We start from the raw sequence: 21,160 nt of genomic DNA, 5'->3' as shown, positions 1-21,160 counted from the left end.
GGCACAAATAAGCAAACAAAGACATCTGTATTCCTGCCATTTCGGCTCTTTGTCCTTTTAGACTCCTCCAAGAACAATAACCTCTGAATAGCTTTTGTTCCTTGGCTTCAAGGGAGGACATTATCACTTCGCCTCACAATAATTATTATCCCCCCCCCCCCCCCCCCCCCCCCCCCCCCCCCCACACACACACACACACACACACACACACAATATCCCAATTATAACCAGGCTGTTGATGTGATTACTGCATGTTTATGAAGACAAGGTGAAAACATTTCTAAGAGTGAACGTAGCATGAGGATTTTTGATGGGACACATGAGTGTTAGTTGGGACTGGAGATCGCTGGGAGACTGCAGGTCTAAAATGACAGTGGAGAGGCAATTACATGAGAGGAGAAACCTTTAACTGGTTTTTAGATAGAAGGAGGCCGTGGTGGTGCCGATATCAGTTCCATTATGCATGAGGGGTAAATGACCGCACATCACGGATCAGGAGCCTGGAGACTACGCTGTGGCTCATTTGACTTTTAAACAGCCCCTCTACATTAACCCCGCCTGTTCGCATCAACGCATTCGAAGAGCAACAAGTGGCTCTTTGGTTGTGCTTAAGTTCTCAGCAGAAATGATTGTTTCTCAATGTGGGTTCTGCGACTTAATCCACTTGCATGTAAAGTAATCACAGACAAGCTCTTATGGAGTACCATAGTCCAAAGCAGTATTTAAACCCCAGTAGGGTAGTAATGGGAAGTAGAAAATACTTCTACTGTATGTTCCAATGTTGCAAGTCCCTTTTCTATCATAAAACATGCATGAAACATATAGGTAATGTTTAAATGTTCTTAGCCATGGTGTCCTCTATCCAGGAGAGGTAGTTGTTAACTTTCGTGTAGACTCCATAGTAGCCAGGCTCAGCACAGTAATAACCCCACGAGACGATGCCACCCACAAACCAGCTCTTGGTGTTGCTGTCCTGGAACACCAAAGATCCTCCGCTGTCACCCTGACAGGCATCCCTACCACCCTCGGCTAGGCCGGCACAGATCATGTTCTCAGTCACCGTTAGTTTTTTATCCTTAATGCCATCATATATAGCTTTACAAGTCCCATGGTCAACCACGGGTAGGTCAGTGTACTGGAGGTTTAAGCTGTTGCGATGTGACACACCCCACCCTGACACCCTACCCATGTCGTCTGTTTTCAGAGTGTATCTCTCATCTCTGCCCGGCAGACAAATGGGCATGACCATGTCATTGATAGCCACCCTCTTCTCCAGCTTGATCAGGGCAATGTCATTGTTGAAGTTGACCCCATCGTGGTGATAGTCCGGATGGATGAAGACCTCCGCGGGCAGGCCCTGCACCGCCTCCCGGTCATTGCGTTTCACCATGCCCATCTTCACTATCAGATTGGAGACGCCGCCGTAACCATGCAGGACGTGGGCGGCTGTCAGGATCCATTCGTCGCTGATGAGCGCCGCCCCGCCCACCATGCGGCCCCCCAAGATGACCAATACCTGCCACGGGATCTCCTTCTTCTCCACCGTCCGGCCCCCAATAATTTTCCCCAGGGCCACGTGAGTTGGCTTTCCACAGACTGCATAAAATAATCAGACCTTAAGTCAGTCCAAGACAATCGATGTAAAGCTACTGTACAATCTGTCTCTGAAGTATTCTCATGCTGTGTGACTAATAACAGGTTGTATTTTTTTAACAGTTCCCAGGGTGTGACTTGTGTGATTTCAGCTTAATCTATAATCAATGCCCTTTGGGTGGTATATTTTCACACATGCTTGGAGAGGAAGTACGAGAGACAACATGCTCAATCACTTACTAGGTATACACTTAGGAGGTTGGTTGCCACCAGATGAGTCTCTCCAGATACCATTGTGATCACACGTGAAGATTTCTGGGAAATGTAAGAATGGTAAAGTGAGATGCTATTCTTACACCTTAACCATGTTATCTCAAGAATGCTTTTAGAAGCTCACCATTCATTCCAGTTTTTGTTATATAGAATGGTGCGTCACATATGTACTTAGCCACAGACTTGTAGGTGGTTTGGGTGTAAGCACCAACACCATTTAGAATTTCATTAGGATTTCCACAGTCAACAGCTGCAAAAGCAAAATAAATTTGTTTATTGGCTGTCCCTAACTGTATGTGACCTTAGCTGAGGCTTTATACAATTGTATAAAGCTTCAGTCATTATTGCATTATATTCTCTCTTTTTGAAATTAAACTTTACAAATGTATTGCGTCCCTCTAGGCTGTAAAATAACCAATGGTGTAAAACTGTTCTTTCTACGCTCACATCATTTAAAGTAACAGATACGGACAAATAGTGTATAAAAAAACATGATGGAATCGAAAATAGAAATTATCAGTGCAAAAGTTTGTCTTCAATATGCCTGCAACTCCTCCAATCTCTTTGTGTACCCTCTGAGCAGCTTTTGTATTCAGCAGTATTGTATTCAGCTTTTGTATTTGTCCTAAATCTACTTTTTTACTTTGCTATGCCATGTATAGCATTTTTAAACCTTCTGCACAGGTGTTCTATTATATTTAAGTCTGGATGGCCATGTCAAATCGTTACTTATTCATGAAGGATTCATGCGTGCTTGTAGACACTTTAGTGTCTTGGCTGTTGATAGGAGGCTTTGTTTTGAAAAAAATCTTTTGATATTGTTTTTTTATTTCTCATGTGTACAGTGGTTACATAGTAAATAGCCCTCCTTTGATGCAAAGAGCCGGTGCCTGATGCAGATATACACCTCCACTAAGTAGACATCCAGCCTCCATTAAGTTTTATTATTGTTATGAATTCAGCTCTCCTCATAGGCAATTTTCTTTCTTGCTGTTATGACTTTGGTCTCATGTGACCACATACTCTAGTTCCAAAACTCATTTGGCTTGATCACATGTTCTTTAGCATATACAAAGCATGCTGACTTGTGTGTAGAACAGGGGTGTCAAACACAGATCAGATCAGGCCCCCAGCAGGTTTTATACAGTCCTCCAGGAGTTTTGGGTAGGGTGCATCTAGATTTCTAGGCTAGGGATACGTCACTTCTGTTGATATTTAAACAAAACAGAGAGCTACCTCGCTACTCCCTTCCCCTCCCTCCCGTGCAATTAAAACTCTCCTAAACGCGCATCTCGTCGGCTATTGGTTGAAACACTTTATTTTGCTTTTGAGTGGGTTGCCAACCCTTGTTGGTAGCAATTGGTTTTGTGTACAGATCTCGGAGCCTAGGGTGCCTACAGAGACACGTTTTTTTGACGGCCTGCTATGGGGCAGACAGCTAGCGGATCGTTTAGATGAAAGTGATCATTTATGTTTGGGCCTTTTTTGGGCCTGAAATCGCTGATACAACCTTTAAAAAGGAAGAGGCAGTGAATCCTTCAACACGACAATGACCCAAATACTAAGAAAGCTCAACTGAGGAATGGTTTAAAAAAACAATATGATGAAAGGTTTGCCATGGCCCAGGCTTATGACTTGAGTATAATATAACACCTCTGTAGAAATGGTGGACAGCAGGTAAACTGGTAGATTTGCTATGAATATGCCAGGAAGAATGGGCTCAAAGTACACCTGAAAGGACACAAAAGCTGCTCAGAGGGTACAGAAATTGGAGGAGTTTAAAAATAAAGGCAAAAGGGAAGACATTAAGTATTTCAGAACATTTCATGAAGAAGGATGCACACTTTCACAATCACTTCTATTTATTCTATTAACCATTTATATGTTACTTTTAATAATGAAGAAACATTTGTAAAAAGTGACTGTGCATTAGATATTGTGTTGATGACAATTCACTTCTGTGACACCTTTTGTCATTTTTAAAGTGACAAACTTTAAATGTATATGACTCACGTGTGCAGATGGGCATTTCAGCATTCCAAGTGCCATCTTTTCGGCACTCTGCGTGGTATGATTCCAAGTATTCTGTACCCTGGTGAAAACAGGAGTTACTGTATTTTATTTGAAGAATTAAAGCACACATGCACATCCCCCTCCGACCTTTTTTTTAGAAATGAGGTTGCAAGTCTTGACAGTCACATGGTAAATCCAGTTCAATTACCAGTTTTATTTCATAGCCAGTTTCACACTGCAGGGTGAACGTATCTGTGAAGATGTACTGAGACTGCTGAGGCTCAATGCGAGCACGCGCAGGAATCACTGGGTTTGGACATGGCATGGCTGTGTGGGGAACAGTCAGAGATGGGGGGGGGATAGAGAAAAGTTCTTAATGTGTTATAAAGGTATTTAGCTTCACTTAAAGATTCAGCATAACAGACATCAAAGAGGTGTTCACTCCATCACAGAAGCAATTGAAGAAATTAATTAATTTATTCATTTTTAAATTAATTCATATCACTGAAAAGCCATGATGTCATTGCTATATGACAACTTGTCATACCTTTACTAGTGTATTTGATCTTCCAGCCCCTGTTTCTTCCTGAATCATCTGTCTTGAATATCACACGCACTTCATGACTATGGGTCTCTATCCTACCAGGACTTGTGGTTCCACAAAATGGGCCATACTCCCGTGAACCTGCTGTGATCTGGACACCCACAAAGCAACAAACCACACAGACCCACACACACACACACACACACACACACACACACACACACACACACACACACACACACACACACACACACACACACACACACACACACACACACGTACGCATAAACATGAGAACAGAATGAGAAGAGCATAACAGACCTCTCAATGAATGCAAGCAACAGCTCAGCCATCCATCTCGGGGGAGCACGCGAGGCGAAGGGGACCTGCAAACCTCATCAGCAGGCATGAGGAAGAATACATTGTTTATTTATCAGCCGTCAGCTGACTGATTGGTGTGTTTTTAGAGAGTGCCCCTGTGTCTATCGTGATGAACTGGGCTTTACCACTGAAGAGGCTGAAGGTATAGGCATGGGTGAAGTGATTTACACCCGGAAGACCCCTGTGATTTATCCCCTCGTTCGTCTGATTATGCACCGTGAAAGAACCATGTTACGTGCTAAATTCATCATTTACTTTTTGAGGCGCGTGAGATGAAAACAGCTTAATTTTAATTGAGGTGAGTTCCATTAATGCAGACCTTGTTGGCTGCTGTCCTTGAGCGATACAGACTGATCTTTGGGTTTAGGAGGTTCAGGTTTTATTGTGTGGACAACTGACTGTCTCACCTCACTTTGCCTACATGTATACTACCACTGCACATGATGCAGCCTCATGAGATTATCCGAGACAGCCGACTCAGATATATACATATGACCACATGCAACAACATTCAAGCATCTATATCCCTGTTACCTTGTTGACTAATGACTACCTTGTCTTCAGAGCTGCAGTTCCCCCACATAGAGTTAGTTGAAGGTCATTACCGGTTCAGTTCAGCACAGTAGCCTGAGCAGGTGAGTCCTTGCATCTGTCTTGCAGCACTCAATTCCATTCAGTTTCACAACAGAAAGGGGATGCTAAGCAGGTGCCTGGAAGATCCCATCCAAAAGTAAACGAAGCACATATGTTCTACAGTTCTAGTGATCAGTGTGTTTGAATGATTGCACTGTAAATGATAGGCTGACCCAAAAGTCTTGAGCAGCTGAAACAACTGTCTGTTGAGCCACTTTAGAGGTATTGTGTGAGTATGTTTCACCAATAAATAAAGTATGAAGAAAATTGGGTTTATATAAATGTAATATACAGACAGATCTGAGTAAAGCTATTGAAGAGAAATGTGTCTGGGTGCAGTAATTAGCACACATAGACTGGGCTACATGCATACACTTGGAGAACTCAGTATCAGATTGCAGTCTTAGTCTTTAGACTGAAGGGTTTGGTTCAACAATGCCTCTAGGCTTGCACACTGGCCTGTTTTAAGCACCCTCAGTATCCCCTATCCTTTTCCACCAGTTACACGGCAACATTCTCAGTTCTTAAAAGTAGGTCGGTGTGTGCCCTCTCCTAAAATATTCTTTCACTGCCTTCTAGTCCAAAATTTGACAGTCACTGAGAAGAGCTTAGATTTCCATATAATTAGGAAGACACCACTCATTGCACCTTTCTACCAGTCATTCATAAGACATTTACATTTTTTCCAACAAAATTGTTATTTCCCAACCAAAAACCCATTGGAAATCCACTCTCTCTAAGATCTGTGGATTTAAATTGAGACACTATCTTACATAGTCATCAATTAAGCTATCTCTTACAGGTTATATATACACTGTGGTCTTTCTTTTTGGTCTTGAGCATAACAAAAAAAAACAGTAATCTATAGATAGATCTATAGATATAGAATCCAAGATGCCAATAATGTACTTTCCAATGTATTTTCCTTGAGCCCTGGGCCTGTGTATAAACATGATGCTTAGATTATTATTATATGTTTAGATGTAAATGTAAACGTAAATCAGATTTCTCGGCCAAGTATACTTGCATATACAAGGATTTGGTCTCTACATTTATCCCATCCGTGAATTAGTGAACACACAGTGAGGTGAAGCACACACTAACCCGGAGCAGTGAGCAGCCTTGCTACAGCGGTGCTCGGGCAGCAGTGAGGGGACAGGTGCCTTGCTCAAGGGCACTTCAGCCATTCCTACTGGTCGGGGATCGAACCGACATCCAGTAAGCCACGACTGCCACGACTTAGATATAAAAACATGACTACTATTTGTACATGACTACTATTTGTACCACCATGATTTTTTAAAACTAAATAATGCTGTCAGAGATGTCATCATGTTTGGGCACAGTATGTTTTGCTTCTAATCTGTAAAAGGAAAAATAAATTAGTATCAATATAGTATACATCTATTTAGAAACAAAACATACCCTTTGGTATGAGGGAAAGAGACAAAAGTCATGGATTGCAGAGAAGCTTTCAACATGATAAAACTTGCAGCATTCATCAAATGGATGGAGGTAGGATTAGTTTGATGCCAAGTCCACCACCCATGGGTGTAACGCCACTAACCACAGACACTTGCAGTGTAATACCACAAGGACATCCTTATTTGGTAGTACCTTCTAACATCAGGAATGGGCCTGTTTCCCTGAGTCTGGCAGTGATTTACCAGGTTTTGCTATTTTGACAGCTGCCAGTATCCATGAGACCGCCTGTTGACAGTGTACTTCACAAACCTTTAGGGTGTCATATGGACACGGAACCTCTGGGTGTGTCTCCACGTCAAAAGGATCCTGGAAGTCCAGGATGAGGACGAAGCCTTCAGGCAGGTGTATGGTGTAGTCGCACTGGCTGAGCTTGGGATAGAAGCTCGGGAAGTCTGGGCTGGTGAACTCCCCTGACCTCTGGGACAGTAACTGGCCAGCACACTGCACTGCAGAAGTCACACAGACACACAAACCCACAATGAGACAGAAACCCCCCAGAGACATCCGATTAATGTCATTTCAGACAAATCAATTTAAGCTCTGTCTGCTTCTTAGATACATCACCATGAGTACATTTGATTGGAAATTATGCCTAAATGATGAACATACAAGAAGTCCACAAATGGATGGACCCATCTTAAGGGGGCAGAGTTCTGGTAATTTATATAATTAAGGAAATTTAAACAGGGGTCGTCATCTCTATCTATTCATCTCCCGATATGACGTGATGCCATTTTTTTTCCCAACAAGCAAAGAATAACAATTACCACGAACGTCTGGGTTGGTAATTGTGATTAATTACCGAGCCTCTGCGCACCATTACAGCTGCAAACAGGTATCAATTTTCTGCTGCTCTACGGAGCACGGCTCCCTCAGGCGGCCGCGATAATTAACCCAGACTCTAGCTGACTGACAGAGATCAACTGCTTTATTCAGCGGCCCGCCTCTCCACAGTCTGTTAACCACCGTTCCAGCAATTGTGCAACTGGCGTCTGCTGCTTCCTCCAGATGCAAGCAGGCCGGGATATTATAGTGCTCTATTCATGCCTTCAGAGACAGCTTTTGACTCTTTTGAGATGGAGACACAATATATATAAAAAAGATATGGTTACATCTTCTTTCCAACTCAAACGCGGCAAGCATACCCTCCTCAGAAATCCATTGAAGCCGACACAGTCAGTTTCAGGACGTGCTTATCACGCTATATTCTCTCTGAATACTCCGCCAGCTAATGGAAACCTATAATTTACCCAGTGCTGCTATTTCCCAAGGAGCGAACCTTCACTGCTCTTAACATTTCAATGAGCAGTTGAGATGGGGAGAGGGAATCTCAGAATGCAGTTGGTGCGAGAGCAAAAGGAAAGTGTGATATTTTTCTCAGTTGTGTGACCAGTAGCATAAGAATTATGTATTATTTATTAAATTCATTGGCATTGGTCTTTAAGTCAACCATAAACCGCAAGCTCATTGATCATTGTCTATTTAAAAGAAGCAGAGTTCAGATGGTAGACCTTCAAAGTCAATCAGACACTGACCCTCACCTGATAGCAGCCACAGTCTATTTTATTTGTCATTTTCAAAATGCAAACAACTAGGCTAACATAGAATGAAACACATGCTAAACAAAGCCAAGCAAACATTTATTTGTGTACATTCTTGTATTACAGAAAATTGTTTGTTTGTAATGTCAAATGTCAAAAATCACAATAATTCAGCATTTAAAGGAACATACCATCTATTCCATTTAGCTTAATCGATACTCCAGTTTGTCCATAATGCATAAGCAAACTCTAACCTTTCAGTGTGCAACAATATAAGCTCAATTATTCTGTTTGCTCTGGTGCCCTCTGTGTATTCCCCTTACCATTGCAGGCTCTTTTGTTTGGATGGAGTTGGTATCCCATTCTGCAAGAGCAGAAATAGCCACCAACATAATTGTGGCAGTAATGATCACACACTGGCTCTCCATCCTCCGCAGTGTTCAAGCACTCATCGATATCTGCCCAAAACACCACAGATGTCACTCAACACCAAAAACCAGCTAAAGCACCATTCACGTGCATTAGTGCACAAGGGGGTGTTTGATATGGAAACACATAAGTAGTGCCAAATATAGACTAATACTGGGTGATAGATATGTCTGCTTTTTAATAGTTCATTCTCTTATGTCTTAACATAAATACCTTCTGTGGTGTAAATAGCCTGGAAGCCAGTGTATTCTGCCTCATTTGAGAAGTCGGATCTAAACACAACTGACATGGTGTTCTTAGCTGAGTATAGTGCTGTGTTCTTTGGTGCGTCATCGTAGTCTTTCTCCTCCTCCCCGCAAAAGCGGACAGGCTCACTGCCTTCTGAAAAGACCTTATTGGAACAAAAGGAAAGATGTTACAAGAGATGTGTCAATTCTGTCCTACTCTAAAGGAGAACTTAGAGCCACAGAGCATACCTGAACATAGTCATATTCACACAGGTAAGAGGGTTCCAGGCTAAAAGCTGAAAAGTAGAGCTTGATCCTGTGGCCCTCTGGAGCGCTCATGTTCCAGACCGTGAGATGGTTGTTGGGATAGTTGTCAGGGAAGTTAGGGGAGGTGAAGGTGCCATACAGGCCTGTTAGATCCACACTCCTGCCCAGTGGAAGCAAGCTAAGGACAGTCAGAACAACACTGCAACAGAGAGAATGAGGAATGGAGAGACATACTCACCATCTAGAGAAATACCCACAATGGAGTCTGTAGCCTATAGTTCATACTAAGTGTCCAGGTTACAAATCCTTGAGCTTACCTATACATGATAGTTTCAGCAGAGAATCAGATAATACAGTTCAGGCTTCTGCTGGGAAGTTTTGGACTGGCCATGTTTGTTTAACACTGGACTTTAGGTCAGTCACCCACTGAGCAGGCAGGGAGAGGAAAGGCTCTGATGACTTCTGTTTACTGATTTGGTCAAAACATGATCATTGTATTGAATTACATTACAAAACGTTTGTGTGGATGTTTAAATCTATGCTTTATTTCAATAAATGAATTCAACAACAGCCCACTTGGAAGTGTTCTCCTACTCTTAGCACTTAAATGTTTTTTAATAATAGTAACTGATACGAATTAGAACTGGCAGTTGGATGAGTAACACATTCATTTTTGGTCTCTCCAGATACTCTCAACATGACATGAGAACATTATTTATTGTTTGTACGATTAACACTATTTATAATGTGTGTGTCATTTTAAAGTGACAGTTCAATCCTTATGAGCACAAAGAGACTTTGTGAATGTTCCTTTGACCACAGAGATTTGTCTATTTTCAAATGAATGCACTTTTATAAATATTAAAATCCAAGTCTTAATCCCCTATTCGTGCAGGTCCTTTCATGTTCTGCCTTTGTTTTTCAAATACGACATCCTGAGGTTTTCATAGACAAGGCTACACATTTTGAACAGCATTTCTCTCCATGCGCAACAGAGAAGACAGCGGCAGGTAGCTTGACATGTCGAGAAAGGCAATTAACGCAAATGTGTGAATCCCTCACAAATGGCGCTCAGGCTCTCACCAGGCCTTGCCATCGCGTGAATCATATCTGAATTTAAAAACTACTATACGCACAAAAGAGCTGAATACTGCAACAGCGAGGCAACTTTGAGAGACGCGAAACACGTCAGATTTGAAAAACTGCCTCCTGAATCAGGTTAATTGTTTCTGACGGTGAGACGCTGTAATGGCTGAGGTGAGACGCTGTAATGGCTGAGATGAGGTGTGATGTCAATGTGCAAACGTGAGGAGTGTGAATGCGGAGCCCTGGATGCATTCGCGCCTTACAAAGGATATGGATGTTTCTCTATTTCGGGGGAGAGTTTTGGAGGGACATGTGGGGTTGTTTCGGGTGACCCAGTTAGCTGTGGGGAGGGGAAGAGTTAGGAGCTGATGGAGCACCTCCGACAGGCAATCAGGCCAGGGAGTTGGGATGAATGGACCTCAGATTGCATCACTGGGAAACAAAAGGGGGTAAGCTGAAAGCCCTGCACCAAAATGATGCAGCAATTATGTTTAGAGCAGAGTTAATTCTGAATGCCTTTTGTATGGGCCGACGCACATTCATTTACACCTTGTGATGCAAGATGAAATGAAATTTCAGCTGTCGTTTGAAAAGCGGTGGCTTTTAGAGAGGAGGAATGAAGCCGCAAATGTGCCACAAGCAAGCTTTCAATAAACAGCCCCATTTCCGCACCACGCCACACTGGTAATGACCGAGGTTCATGGGGAATTATAATAATTATCTGCAAAAACGACAATGGTAATTTTCTGTCACAAATGCCCCAGGCGCTTGGGCCCGTCTTACACACTTGCGACCTCCCCTCCCTGCCAAGGTCACAGATTGCTAAAGCTCAGCTGAAGTGTGTTTTGGAGAATGTAACGTCTCAGTTACTTATGATCTTCTTCGTGCGGCCTCCATTTGGAAGCATTTAGCATCGGTGGCCGTCGTATCACTCCCAGGAAAAAAGAGTAATCACGGATCATAGCAGGAAGGTAATTTCGAAGTGACCCCCGATTGCCCCATTCGGGACTTTGGGGAACACAGTAATTACACTCATACAAAGCTCCAGGAAACCATTACTGCTTTCAATTGTACTTTGGTTTCATTTGCTGCCCTGTGCAATTCACCAGGTTAGTAGCCTATATTGTCTAACGTCTCCACCCAACATCTTTGGCATGTGTTGTCGCACCCGGGGGTAGCCCAGACAGGCTAACATTCTCTCTCAGTTTAATGAGGCAAACATTTTTAAGTGTTGAAACTAAAAATCAATTTGGTTAAGTAAACATAAGAGTCGAATGATTCTGCAAAGAAAGCTCGCATGCATATGCATATATGCAAATGCATATTCCTGCTGTCATATGTCTCCACGACATGGCAGCACCATCATCTCTGTTTGCCTGCTCTAATTTACAGCTCTCGCAACACTGAGCCATTTTGAGATCTAAGATTCATCAGATAAATAAAGACATCGCAGTGATATTTTTTTTCAGGAGGAAACAAGGAGACAAATGAACAAGTGACAGGAAAATTCCCCTGTCAGAAAATGCTGTCTATTTCAATCTTCATTCAGTCAAGATGAGGGACATCAAAAATAACACTCAAATCCTCGCTGCCCAGTATAGCCTAGCCTACTGTCACAAAGGTGGCATACCTTGACGTTGTCATATAGAGGTAATGGGCGATAAAAGGATTCCCTGTGAAATCCTCAGGCCTGAAAGAATAATCACACTGACATGATGTTCCCGCAGATGTCATAGCCAAACAAACCGACATCCAAAGAAAGAAGTGGTAATGATGAAATTCAAGGAGACAATTAGGGAGAGAAACAAAGACAGGTTTAATTTATGCGTCACTCCAAGCACTCCAAAAGTGCATCAGAAACAAACAATCAAACGGAAGGTACCTTGAGAACAGTGAAGAGCTCTTCAATGTCTGTAATGGCTCTAATGCTAAAACCATGACTCATGGCTTGATTAGACCACTCTCCCATCTGGTTGGGATCCTGAGGTATGACAAAACAATGAACAGTTTAGCAGTGTAATCACAGCTGAATTCAAGTATGAATACTTAATTTCTTCAAATATTGGATGTTGAATATTGCATTAGCTTTGTTTACTGTATTTGTTTTCTGATGAAGGATCTTAGCTACCCTGTTGATGTGTATGGAGAAATGTGTGGGCAACTGTATTGAAAGACCATATGATGATACCAGATATTACGTGTACACCTTCACAGAAACAGTAGCAGTAGAAGAGTGTGCACACATGAAAGCACACGGCACACATACTTACGCACATTGATAAAAGGAGAAACACACATACACACACACTAGCCTGAACATGCACATGCACACACACACACACATGCTGAAACCAGGTACTGTGAGTCAACCATATACCTCCATTGCCTTTTGAGGTCTTTTATTCTGCTTGCCGCCTGGGGTAAAAGATAATGAAGAGCTTTCACCCAAAAAAGCCAGCAAGTCATTAGCCAGACTATGCACCACTCTGGTACAAATAAAAGACAGAAATGCATTGACAATGGGGTTTGGATGTCAAGTGGCAGCTCCAAGCGAGGATCACTAACACAGAGGAAAAGGATGTGAACGGTGCAGAACGAATGGCAAAGACACTTGAATGCAGCCAAGCAGAAAACAAGCTGTTGCTCCCACGCCAACCTTATATATCGTCTCATCCTCTTACTGCTTCTCTCTCATAGGCACAGAGCCTTGTAAAACTGTCACACAGGTAAATTGGTAAGGTAACGTCTGTTACTGATATTTTAGTGTACTGAATTTGAATGAAATTCAAAATTCAGTGGATTGTTTGGCATATATGGAGCAGATTGTATGGATGACATTAGTTGACACTGACAGTAGTGGCAGACAGTGATGGTGGGAAATGTGCCTACAAAATCCCAGTGTCTTCTCCTAGTTCTTTCTTTCGTTCTGTCATTCTAAGTAGATACATACATGCTTCATTACATAAATGCTTCACTGGCATTAATTCCAGCCGAAACAGTTGATATCTGATGTGTTAATATCCCCATTATTAAACATATACAGCACGCATGACTGCATGAAACAGACTAAAACTGGAATTCAAAAAATACATTATTGTCAGTGGTAGCTATTAGTACAGCAAGATATCCCTCAAAATAAAAAATAAAAAACACCTGTCCCCAATATATGGAAAACCTTGGGTGTTTTATTTTGGGTTTGCATTGCACTTAACGGATCATCTTTTCTTACCATCCAACGTAGTATGTTGTATGATGCCTCGAGCAGATAGCAGCGGCCTGTTCAGGCAAACAGAATCAATAGAATGGCCTCAGGATTCACAGTGATGATAAAACCAACTCCATTGTCCATAACAAAGTTAGGTGACCACTGACCTTAATTGCAGGACCTGGGAAATTGCCAGAACTCTATTGTGATCAATCAAGTAATCATAAAATAACAATGCATCAAAACACTACAATAAAATAATCAATCCATGGATGAGAACATAAGATTGCCATATCCAGTCAATTTCTATAGGCATGACCTTATGGTCAAATCTATAAAATTGTGTTGCTGTGTGGTCCCCATAAAGCATGACCAAAAGTAGGCCTATTAACATGGTTGTGACTCATTCTCAGAGGACAGCAAACACATGCATACTTTAAGTGTAGATTTGCAGCAAGTCACGTTAAGATGGCACATTATTTAGGATGTCTATTCAAGCCTACTGTGTTGAGGAGTGACAACAGTGACAAGTGTGGAGACGTGAGCGGTGGTTCCTCGTGTAGGCCTGTGACATGAGACGTGGGCGCATCTGGGTGTTAATTGTGAGCCGCGTGAGGTGATTACCTCTGACACCGGCCACAGCAGGAAGATGAAAAAAAAAGGGCGACGGAGAGCTCGGTCCGGGTAGAAAGCCGTATTCTGCTCTAGTTAGACCCAACCCCTCCCTAACCAAAAGGGAAAAAAACTAACGATGGCCTTATTGTAGTTGATAAATCAATGCTGAGTCTCATGCGTTGAAGTTCACCTCTGACGTCATCTGGCCATTACTCTTTCAATTTAGCCCTAGATGCCTCTTTTCACAGATTAAAGTCCCCATATGGCCCGTTCCGTGCACCCACGGCTCTCTGACAATTCGGCGCTGTGACACAGAGCGCGACACTCATCTATGATTGGGAGTGAGGAGGCAATGATGAGAGATGGTGCACAGGTGCTGCGCTCACAGACGTGCTCTCTCTACATTAGCATTTGTTCTGTCCGCGATACAAACAAAGATTATTGAGTAATGCCAGCACAGATTACATACAACAGGGCGCCAGAGTCGCCTCTATCCCGCTGTGAGAATTACTTCCCACGTTTGGTCTGTCCAAACAGTCTCTTGTACGGCTCACAAAAGCACTCTTCCACCAGCCTGGTTTTTGAAAGTGCTCTTTGAACAAATTTAATTATGAGCTGTCATAATGTAATAATTAAGAGAATCGAAGGTAATTGATTTCCAGCATGTTGTTGCTTATTTTTTAAAGTTTAATCATTAGTGTCTGTTAGAATGTTTACAAAAACAATAAAAAAAAAATAAGCATTGACTACCTCGTTAAGAATAAGTGTACCTACAACAACTTAATTAGACCACTAATAGACCACTTTCTGAACACTTAGCCTATATGGAGTGCACCACCTGCTAACCTGCATTAAAATGTGAAACAGGATATACATTATACATAACAGGGTGTATTAGTAAAACTCAAAATGCTTCAAATGAAGAATCATTTCTCATGAGTTAATTGGACACTATGAGCAGATACAAATATTTTGAGCAAATGCATTTTATATTATGTACTATGTTTAAGAAATAAAACAAATCATCATGGCACCATTTCAACATATAGGATTATAGGGGGGAAAGTCACTGCAACTGCATATAAATCCTTCTGTAAATTACAGTATATTTAATATTCGTACTATCATCAGGAAAAAGTCTTACATAGTTTATATGATATTCTTACAATATCATGTTAAATGACTGTTGTTGTAAAACTGTTGGTACCCTCCATGCACTTGTAGATTTTTGGCAAGACCACCGACTGTGTGAGGATGGAATGGTAACACATTTTTTTCTGTAGTGTTGTAAGTAATGTCAGAATCATATTCTATACCATGGTGTACTATAGCAACAAACTCATTACAGGTCTCCGTCTCCTTTAGACCATAGGTTAATTTGATCCTTTTTTCCTGTGCGCAAGACCAGGTCTCTCCGATTGAGACATTTGTGGGACTCATCTTACAGGTCAGTGTCACACTTTAACAAGATGGTCAATATTGCATGTGTCGGCCTCTTCTCACGGGAGTCCATTTTCTCTAATAGCCACCGAGAGATGAAATGGCTAGGAGAGCCCCTAAGAGTCCCCCCGCAGGTAATCAGCCGATGCCTCCACATGTGCTCAGCTTGTTAGCCAGTCCTTCTCGCATGTGTATGTAGAGGCACTGGGCTGTTGAAAAGCATGCATCAAGCGACTGTTTTTCTCTCCGATCTAATAGTGACAAAACATTTTTTTTGTTGAGTGCTTGCTTTAGTAAACATGTTTGTCATCACATAGTGCAGTAATTATATATTCTTGTGATATAAAGTCAAGGGCCAAACTATTGTGTCTCAAACAAACAATATGAAAAGGATCTGTGGCAGTCAAAAATTATGAGTTTTCAATTGTATTATTAAACATTAAGCATGACTGAGCAAATCAGACAGAGAAATGGTCACTGTGTCACCTGCTTTAAGAGAATATTGATGGGCATGTTGATGATCTTTAAACATGTGTCTGTAAATTACAATAATTTCTGTGGCAATTAGGACTCAATCAATAATATCACACATCACAACCCCTTAACATGGACATAGAGAGAATCAAATTGCCTATCGATCTGTTCAGTAGACACACAGTAATAAGCAGATAAAAGTTGTCCCCTCTTGCCTTGTCACTTACGAATCCTGTCCCTTCCCCCTAAACAGGCACCCTCTGACAAGGGACAGGGTCTCTATGGTTACCGGCATGCCCCATCCCTTCATGAAGTCCGTACCATCTTATTTTCTCAGTCATCTCTGTGGCATTGGAACACGAGGGAGGGATAATGATATGCTTTTAGACAGCACTTACTAGCCAAACAATCACAGCACCACGCATCAGCTCTCATTAGTTCACACTGAGAAGAGAAATTGTATTATTCCAGTGGTACTAACCTGTGCAGCTTAATGTATCATCCAAGGGCGCAGGAGGCACGGGGGACGTGGGGGATATGTCCCACGCAGTTCTGAAGAGACAGGCGTCGTCCCCCTCACTTTTGATAAGGAAAAAAAGCCTTATAGGTACGCTAAATAAATAATAACCTATAGGGTTTGCGCTAACTATGTAAAACTCCCCATTAACAGGATCACATCACTAACCACAGCCATCTACAGTTTAAGACTGCACAATCTCATATTCACTCTGTTCGATATCTGAAGCCAATTTGTCTACTAACAACCACCATAAAATAATCCAGGCTACTTGCTTAGTGTAATCCTCAAATTATGGCTGGGGTCTTTTGCAAAGCACAGCAACTTTATTTAAGGCAAGCTGGTAGGCTATTCGAGGCAGGCTTTTTAAATTTCTAACCTGCATTTAGACATGCGTTTCGTTTGGAGCGGCATACCGGTAGGCTATCAAAAGCATAACATTTTCGGTTTGGTTTGGGATTTAATTTACTTTTGGACTGTTTGATTATATTGCTAAATGTTTAGACTGATGGGCACTGAAATCTGGGAGATATTTGATGGTTCACGGTTATGATTCATGCAGTTGAAAAAATGTCGGGATTGTGACATTGAAGTGAAACAAGCGCCGATGTTTATTGCGAGACAAGGCAGCCATTCATTGTATGGGGTTGTGCTGTAGCCTAATAGGAAAATATTTGCGTAGCCAAGTAGCCTAAATTGAGTTATTGTTTAATTGTGCATGATTTAGTAGGCCTACTTTTTATTAAATTCGTAGGCTGGAATGCCTTGAGTCGCGAAACAATTGTGTTTAAATGTAGTAGGCTACCCTAGGCTTCAGCCGGCAATTACCCCGAAAGGGGCGGCAAGAGAGTGAGCTTGAGAATGTGTGTTGGAGACCCATGGTAGGAAAACGATTTTTCTTTGCCAACCGTAGGCTATTAATCCAACCAACAATATAATAAAATATTTAGAAGAGATGTTATTTCATTGACTTAAATCGAAACAATGTCTTCTAGTGCTGGTGGACTGATGGCAATTGTTGGTATAGGCAATTGTTACCCCGTCTTGTAGGCCTATATGGGAACCTGCCATTATTTGTCTGGCTATAAATAGAATCAATCCCGGGCATAATTTGAGGATTTATGGTAGCCTAGTGTCCTGCTCAACATGACATTAGCTGTTATGTTTATTGATAACAAACTCAACTAGCCTACTGATCAACTCGTTTTCACTACTACCCTAACTAGCCTATAAAATACAAGTCTATACCCAACGTTTTTGTTCAAAGACATTTATTTCAAACATAATTTCAAGACACAAATTGGATATGTCAGTTACATTGGTGCATACATCCAAGAGAGCAGACTACACCCCAGAGTGATGGACCTAGCGTTCTTACGCGTTCAGTGTGGGGTAAACAAGGTGAGAATTTAGTGGCGTCACGTCTGCCTGTCACAGATGTGGGGAGCTCTTTGAAGCTTGGGATAATGTGGTACAGTTACTACAGTAACAGTATTCATTTTTTAATTTTATAAATGCTTTGTTTAAATGCTGTTGGAACAAATAGTAGTTGATTATAAAGTCAACTTTCTGTTGCAATTTTGCAATTCTGTGTGTTCTGGACTGGTAACTTGTTAAGCCAACATGTTCTAACGTTGCATAAATATTAACTGCAAACACATAGTGGAGAGTTGATTTGGTTTATACCAGACAATTTAAGTATAGGCCTAACTAGGCTATTTGATCATGTAGTCTATGTTTGGATAGGCATGATGATTCATTCATGGCTTAATAAAATATCAACATCCCATGTTGCTTTTAGAGTTTTCTACCATTGGCCCAAATAGTGTGAAATAAATCTAAAATAAATAAAAGTAGAATTGCACATAGCAAGAAGCTGGTCTGAGGGCAGATCTGGCATTGTGCTCATCTCACAGTTTTGACCATTTTTTCAAAAAATATTTTGAAAACAATCAATGGTATTATCTTAATATTCTGGCAAGTTTATGGTCGAAAGTGGACCAGAGGTAGCGATCTGATATCTGGAAATCTGATCTCACTATGGGTTTGTGTTCACAATTTGGTCCCCCTCACTTTCAAAATATCTCCTGCGCCCCTGGTATCATCCCAAATCTCTCTTTAAGTGGGGAGAGACCTGGTTACAGTTCTTGTAACACAACACTGGTAGAAACTCAACAGAGCATTGTAAACCTGTACCTGTTGTTGTGTTGGTGAAGGTGCAGCAACATGAAGATACAAATTGTATGTATAAAAGTTTAGGCACATGTACACAACAGATTTTGCCAGAGACAGTGACTGTCCAATTAGTTATTTCACTTTACCCAGGTTATCCCGTTTACCTGTTATCATCCCTTGTCTACTCTGACACGACAGCACCACACAATATACTCTACGATGAGCCATGGCTGACAGTGATCATGAGCAATGTGTGTCACACGCTTGACACACTCCCACGTCTTGTAGTTCACTACAACGTGAGTCACACAACCCTCCCACATGCTCCGCGTTCAGCCCCTCTTTTTCCCATGAGCCCACAGTCGGACTGGGCGGCCTCGTCGTCGTGAGACAAAGCCGTGGCAGGGTGCTATGGGGAGGTTGGAAGGTGCAGGGGTGAGCCGTCTCACAGACGGAGTCCCACCGCCCCCACCGTCCTCCTCCCCTGCTGCGTGATGGAGGGTAATGAACTCTTTGTGAAATGACTCAAATAAATCAAATGTATCCAAAATTGAAATTCTATCACTAATGGCACTGTAGTCATTGTTTTGTTTATTACATGACATTTCATTTCTTTTTTTTTTCTTTAAGAGGAAGGACAGGGGTGAGGGGGGAGGGTTGAAATATCTGAAGCTACTCACCCATAGTGTGTTTGTTTGCCCTAGACAACCCATATGAAATGTCACAACTAAACAAATTTACTATGACTGACATTGATAAATAGGCTTGCCCTTGGCTATCGGCATCTGTGGCTAGTCTGAAAATTCAGAACTAATGACGTGCAACTTTGCTTGGGCGCACAGGGAGCTCGCCCTTCAACTCATTCAACAACATCACAGATCTTTTACTTAAGAAACAGAGACTCCTGCAATGAAGTCAGCACTGATAGAGTCATAAGTCACCATTTGCCCAAACACAAATGAGACATTTGAGTAAATTAATAGCTATAGCACTGTCATTCAACAATGTTTTAATATTACTCATCTACCTCCTTTTTAAATTAAATTTGTGACTTGAGGAAATTTCATTTGGACTGACCTCTCCAAAATGTACTGAACGCATTCATTTCTATGTAAATGGAATAAAACTCCCTTTGTGGGAAAGCAACCTCTTCTACCACCTCCCCTATATTTTCTAATCTATTTTCACTACCTTGTAACAACATTATTATTCCTGTTTCAGCTTTTTATTCGCACACATAGCTCAGAGAATATGAGAGACAGAAATGAGAGAGGGTGAGAGAGGGAGAGAGAGAGAGCGAGGGTGAGAGAGAGAGCAGGTGAAAGAGAGAGAGAGAGATCACATGAATGAGTAGCCCCTGGTCATGCCCTGCCTTTTCACACATCTTTTTGAAGGAAATTAAATGGTTTTCAGAAAATGAGGTGTGATCATCCCCATTTGACGACAAAGGGTTAGCTAAGAGGGATTGACATTTGCCTTTTATTTGCATTAGTCACCACAAGATCCTGTCAGGCTAAAAAGCTCACAAGGCTAAGGCCTAGTCCACACGTACCAAACCGATCTTTTTTATCTCCGTCTTCCCTGGAATCGTATCAAGAATATTTGCGTCCAAACGGATCCATCTCAAAACGACTCAACACGTTACTTCTTACCCCAGGCCTATAGGTGGCACTGTTACTTTACAGAAATTGACCAAAACTTGCGCTTTACAAACAGACAGAATAGGCTACAACGAAATGGCTAGTGCAAGGAAACCAGAATTGTTTGTGTGGACTGATGGTGAACAGTCAACTGTAAAACTAATACACTTTATTTTACGGTTAGTGAAGGGTGCAGTCCCGTCCTTTATTTGGCTAAAGCAGGTAGGCCTACTAATCACCTTTACTTTCTTTGGTTGTAGGATAGTCAGTGATTCACATTAGTTTTGGCTATCACCGCAATTAGGCTACTAAACGCAAGACTTACCCAAGTTCTAGGCTATTCTGTCGCCACATTTATAATATTGCAATAAAACCTTCGTTAGTAACAGTCAATACTTTTGCCAGCATCAAATCGCGCATTTGCATTCAGTGTGCTACCATCGGCTTAACGTGAGTTCTAAGCGTCTTTGTATGCTTATATCTGATTTCACTCGACTGTGAATGCATGTATATATGTTGTAAGACATGTAAAATAAATGAATGACACTGGCACTACGCACAAATTAATGTAGCCTAAACTTACACCGCACTTTCCTAATAACTTAAGTTCTCTTGCGTCACT

General features: G+C 41.7%; 1 protein-coding gene across 1 annotated transcript; it reads right to left on the bottom strand.

Moving 5' to 3' along the window:
• Positions 1-235: 235 nt before the first annotated feature.
• masp2 (MBL associated serine protease 2) lies at positions 236-9,795 on the bottom strand. Its single transcript, XM_042097044.1, has 11 exons — positions 9,704-9,795; positions 9,369-9,585; positions 9,106-9,283; positions 8,787-8,921; positions 7,172-7,368; positions 4,427-4,574; positions 4,088-4,206; positions 3,880-3,958; positions 1,991-2,116; positions 1,834-1,908; positions 236-1,596 (listed from the first exon to the last, which is right to left on the bottom strand). The coding sequence occupies exons 1-11, from the start codon at positions 9,709-9,711 to the stop codon at positions 833-835; spliced, it is 2,046 nt and encodes a 681-aa protein (XP_041952978.1). The 5' UTR covers positions 9,712-9,795; the 3' UTR covers positions 236-832.
• Positions 9,796-21,160: the final 11,365 nt, after the last annotated feature.

The sequence above is a fragment of the Alosa sapidissima genome, chromosome 7 (assembly GCF_018492685.1).
Source record: "Alosa sapidissima isolate fAloSap1 chromosome 7, fAloSap1.pri, whole genome shotgun sequence".
NCBI lineage: Eukaryota > Metazoa > Chordata > Actinopteri > Clupeiformes > Clupeidae > Alosa > Alosa sapidissima.
The sequence above is the reverse complement of the archived record's forward strand: the minus strand, read 5'-3'. Positions and strand labels throughout refer to the sequence as shown.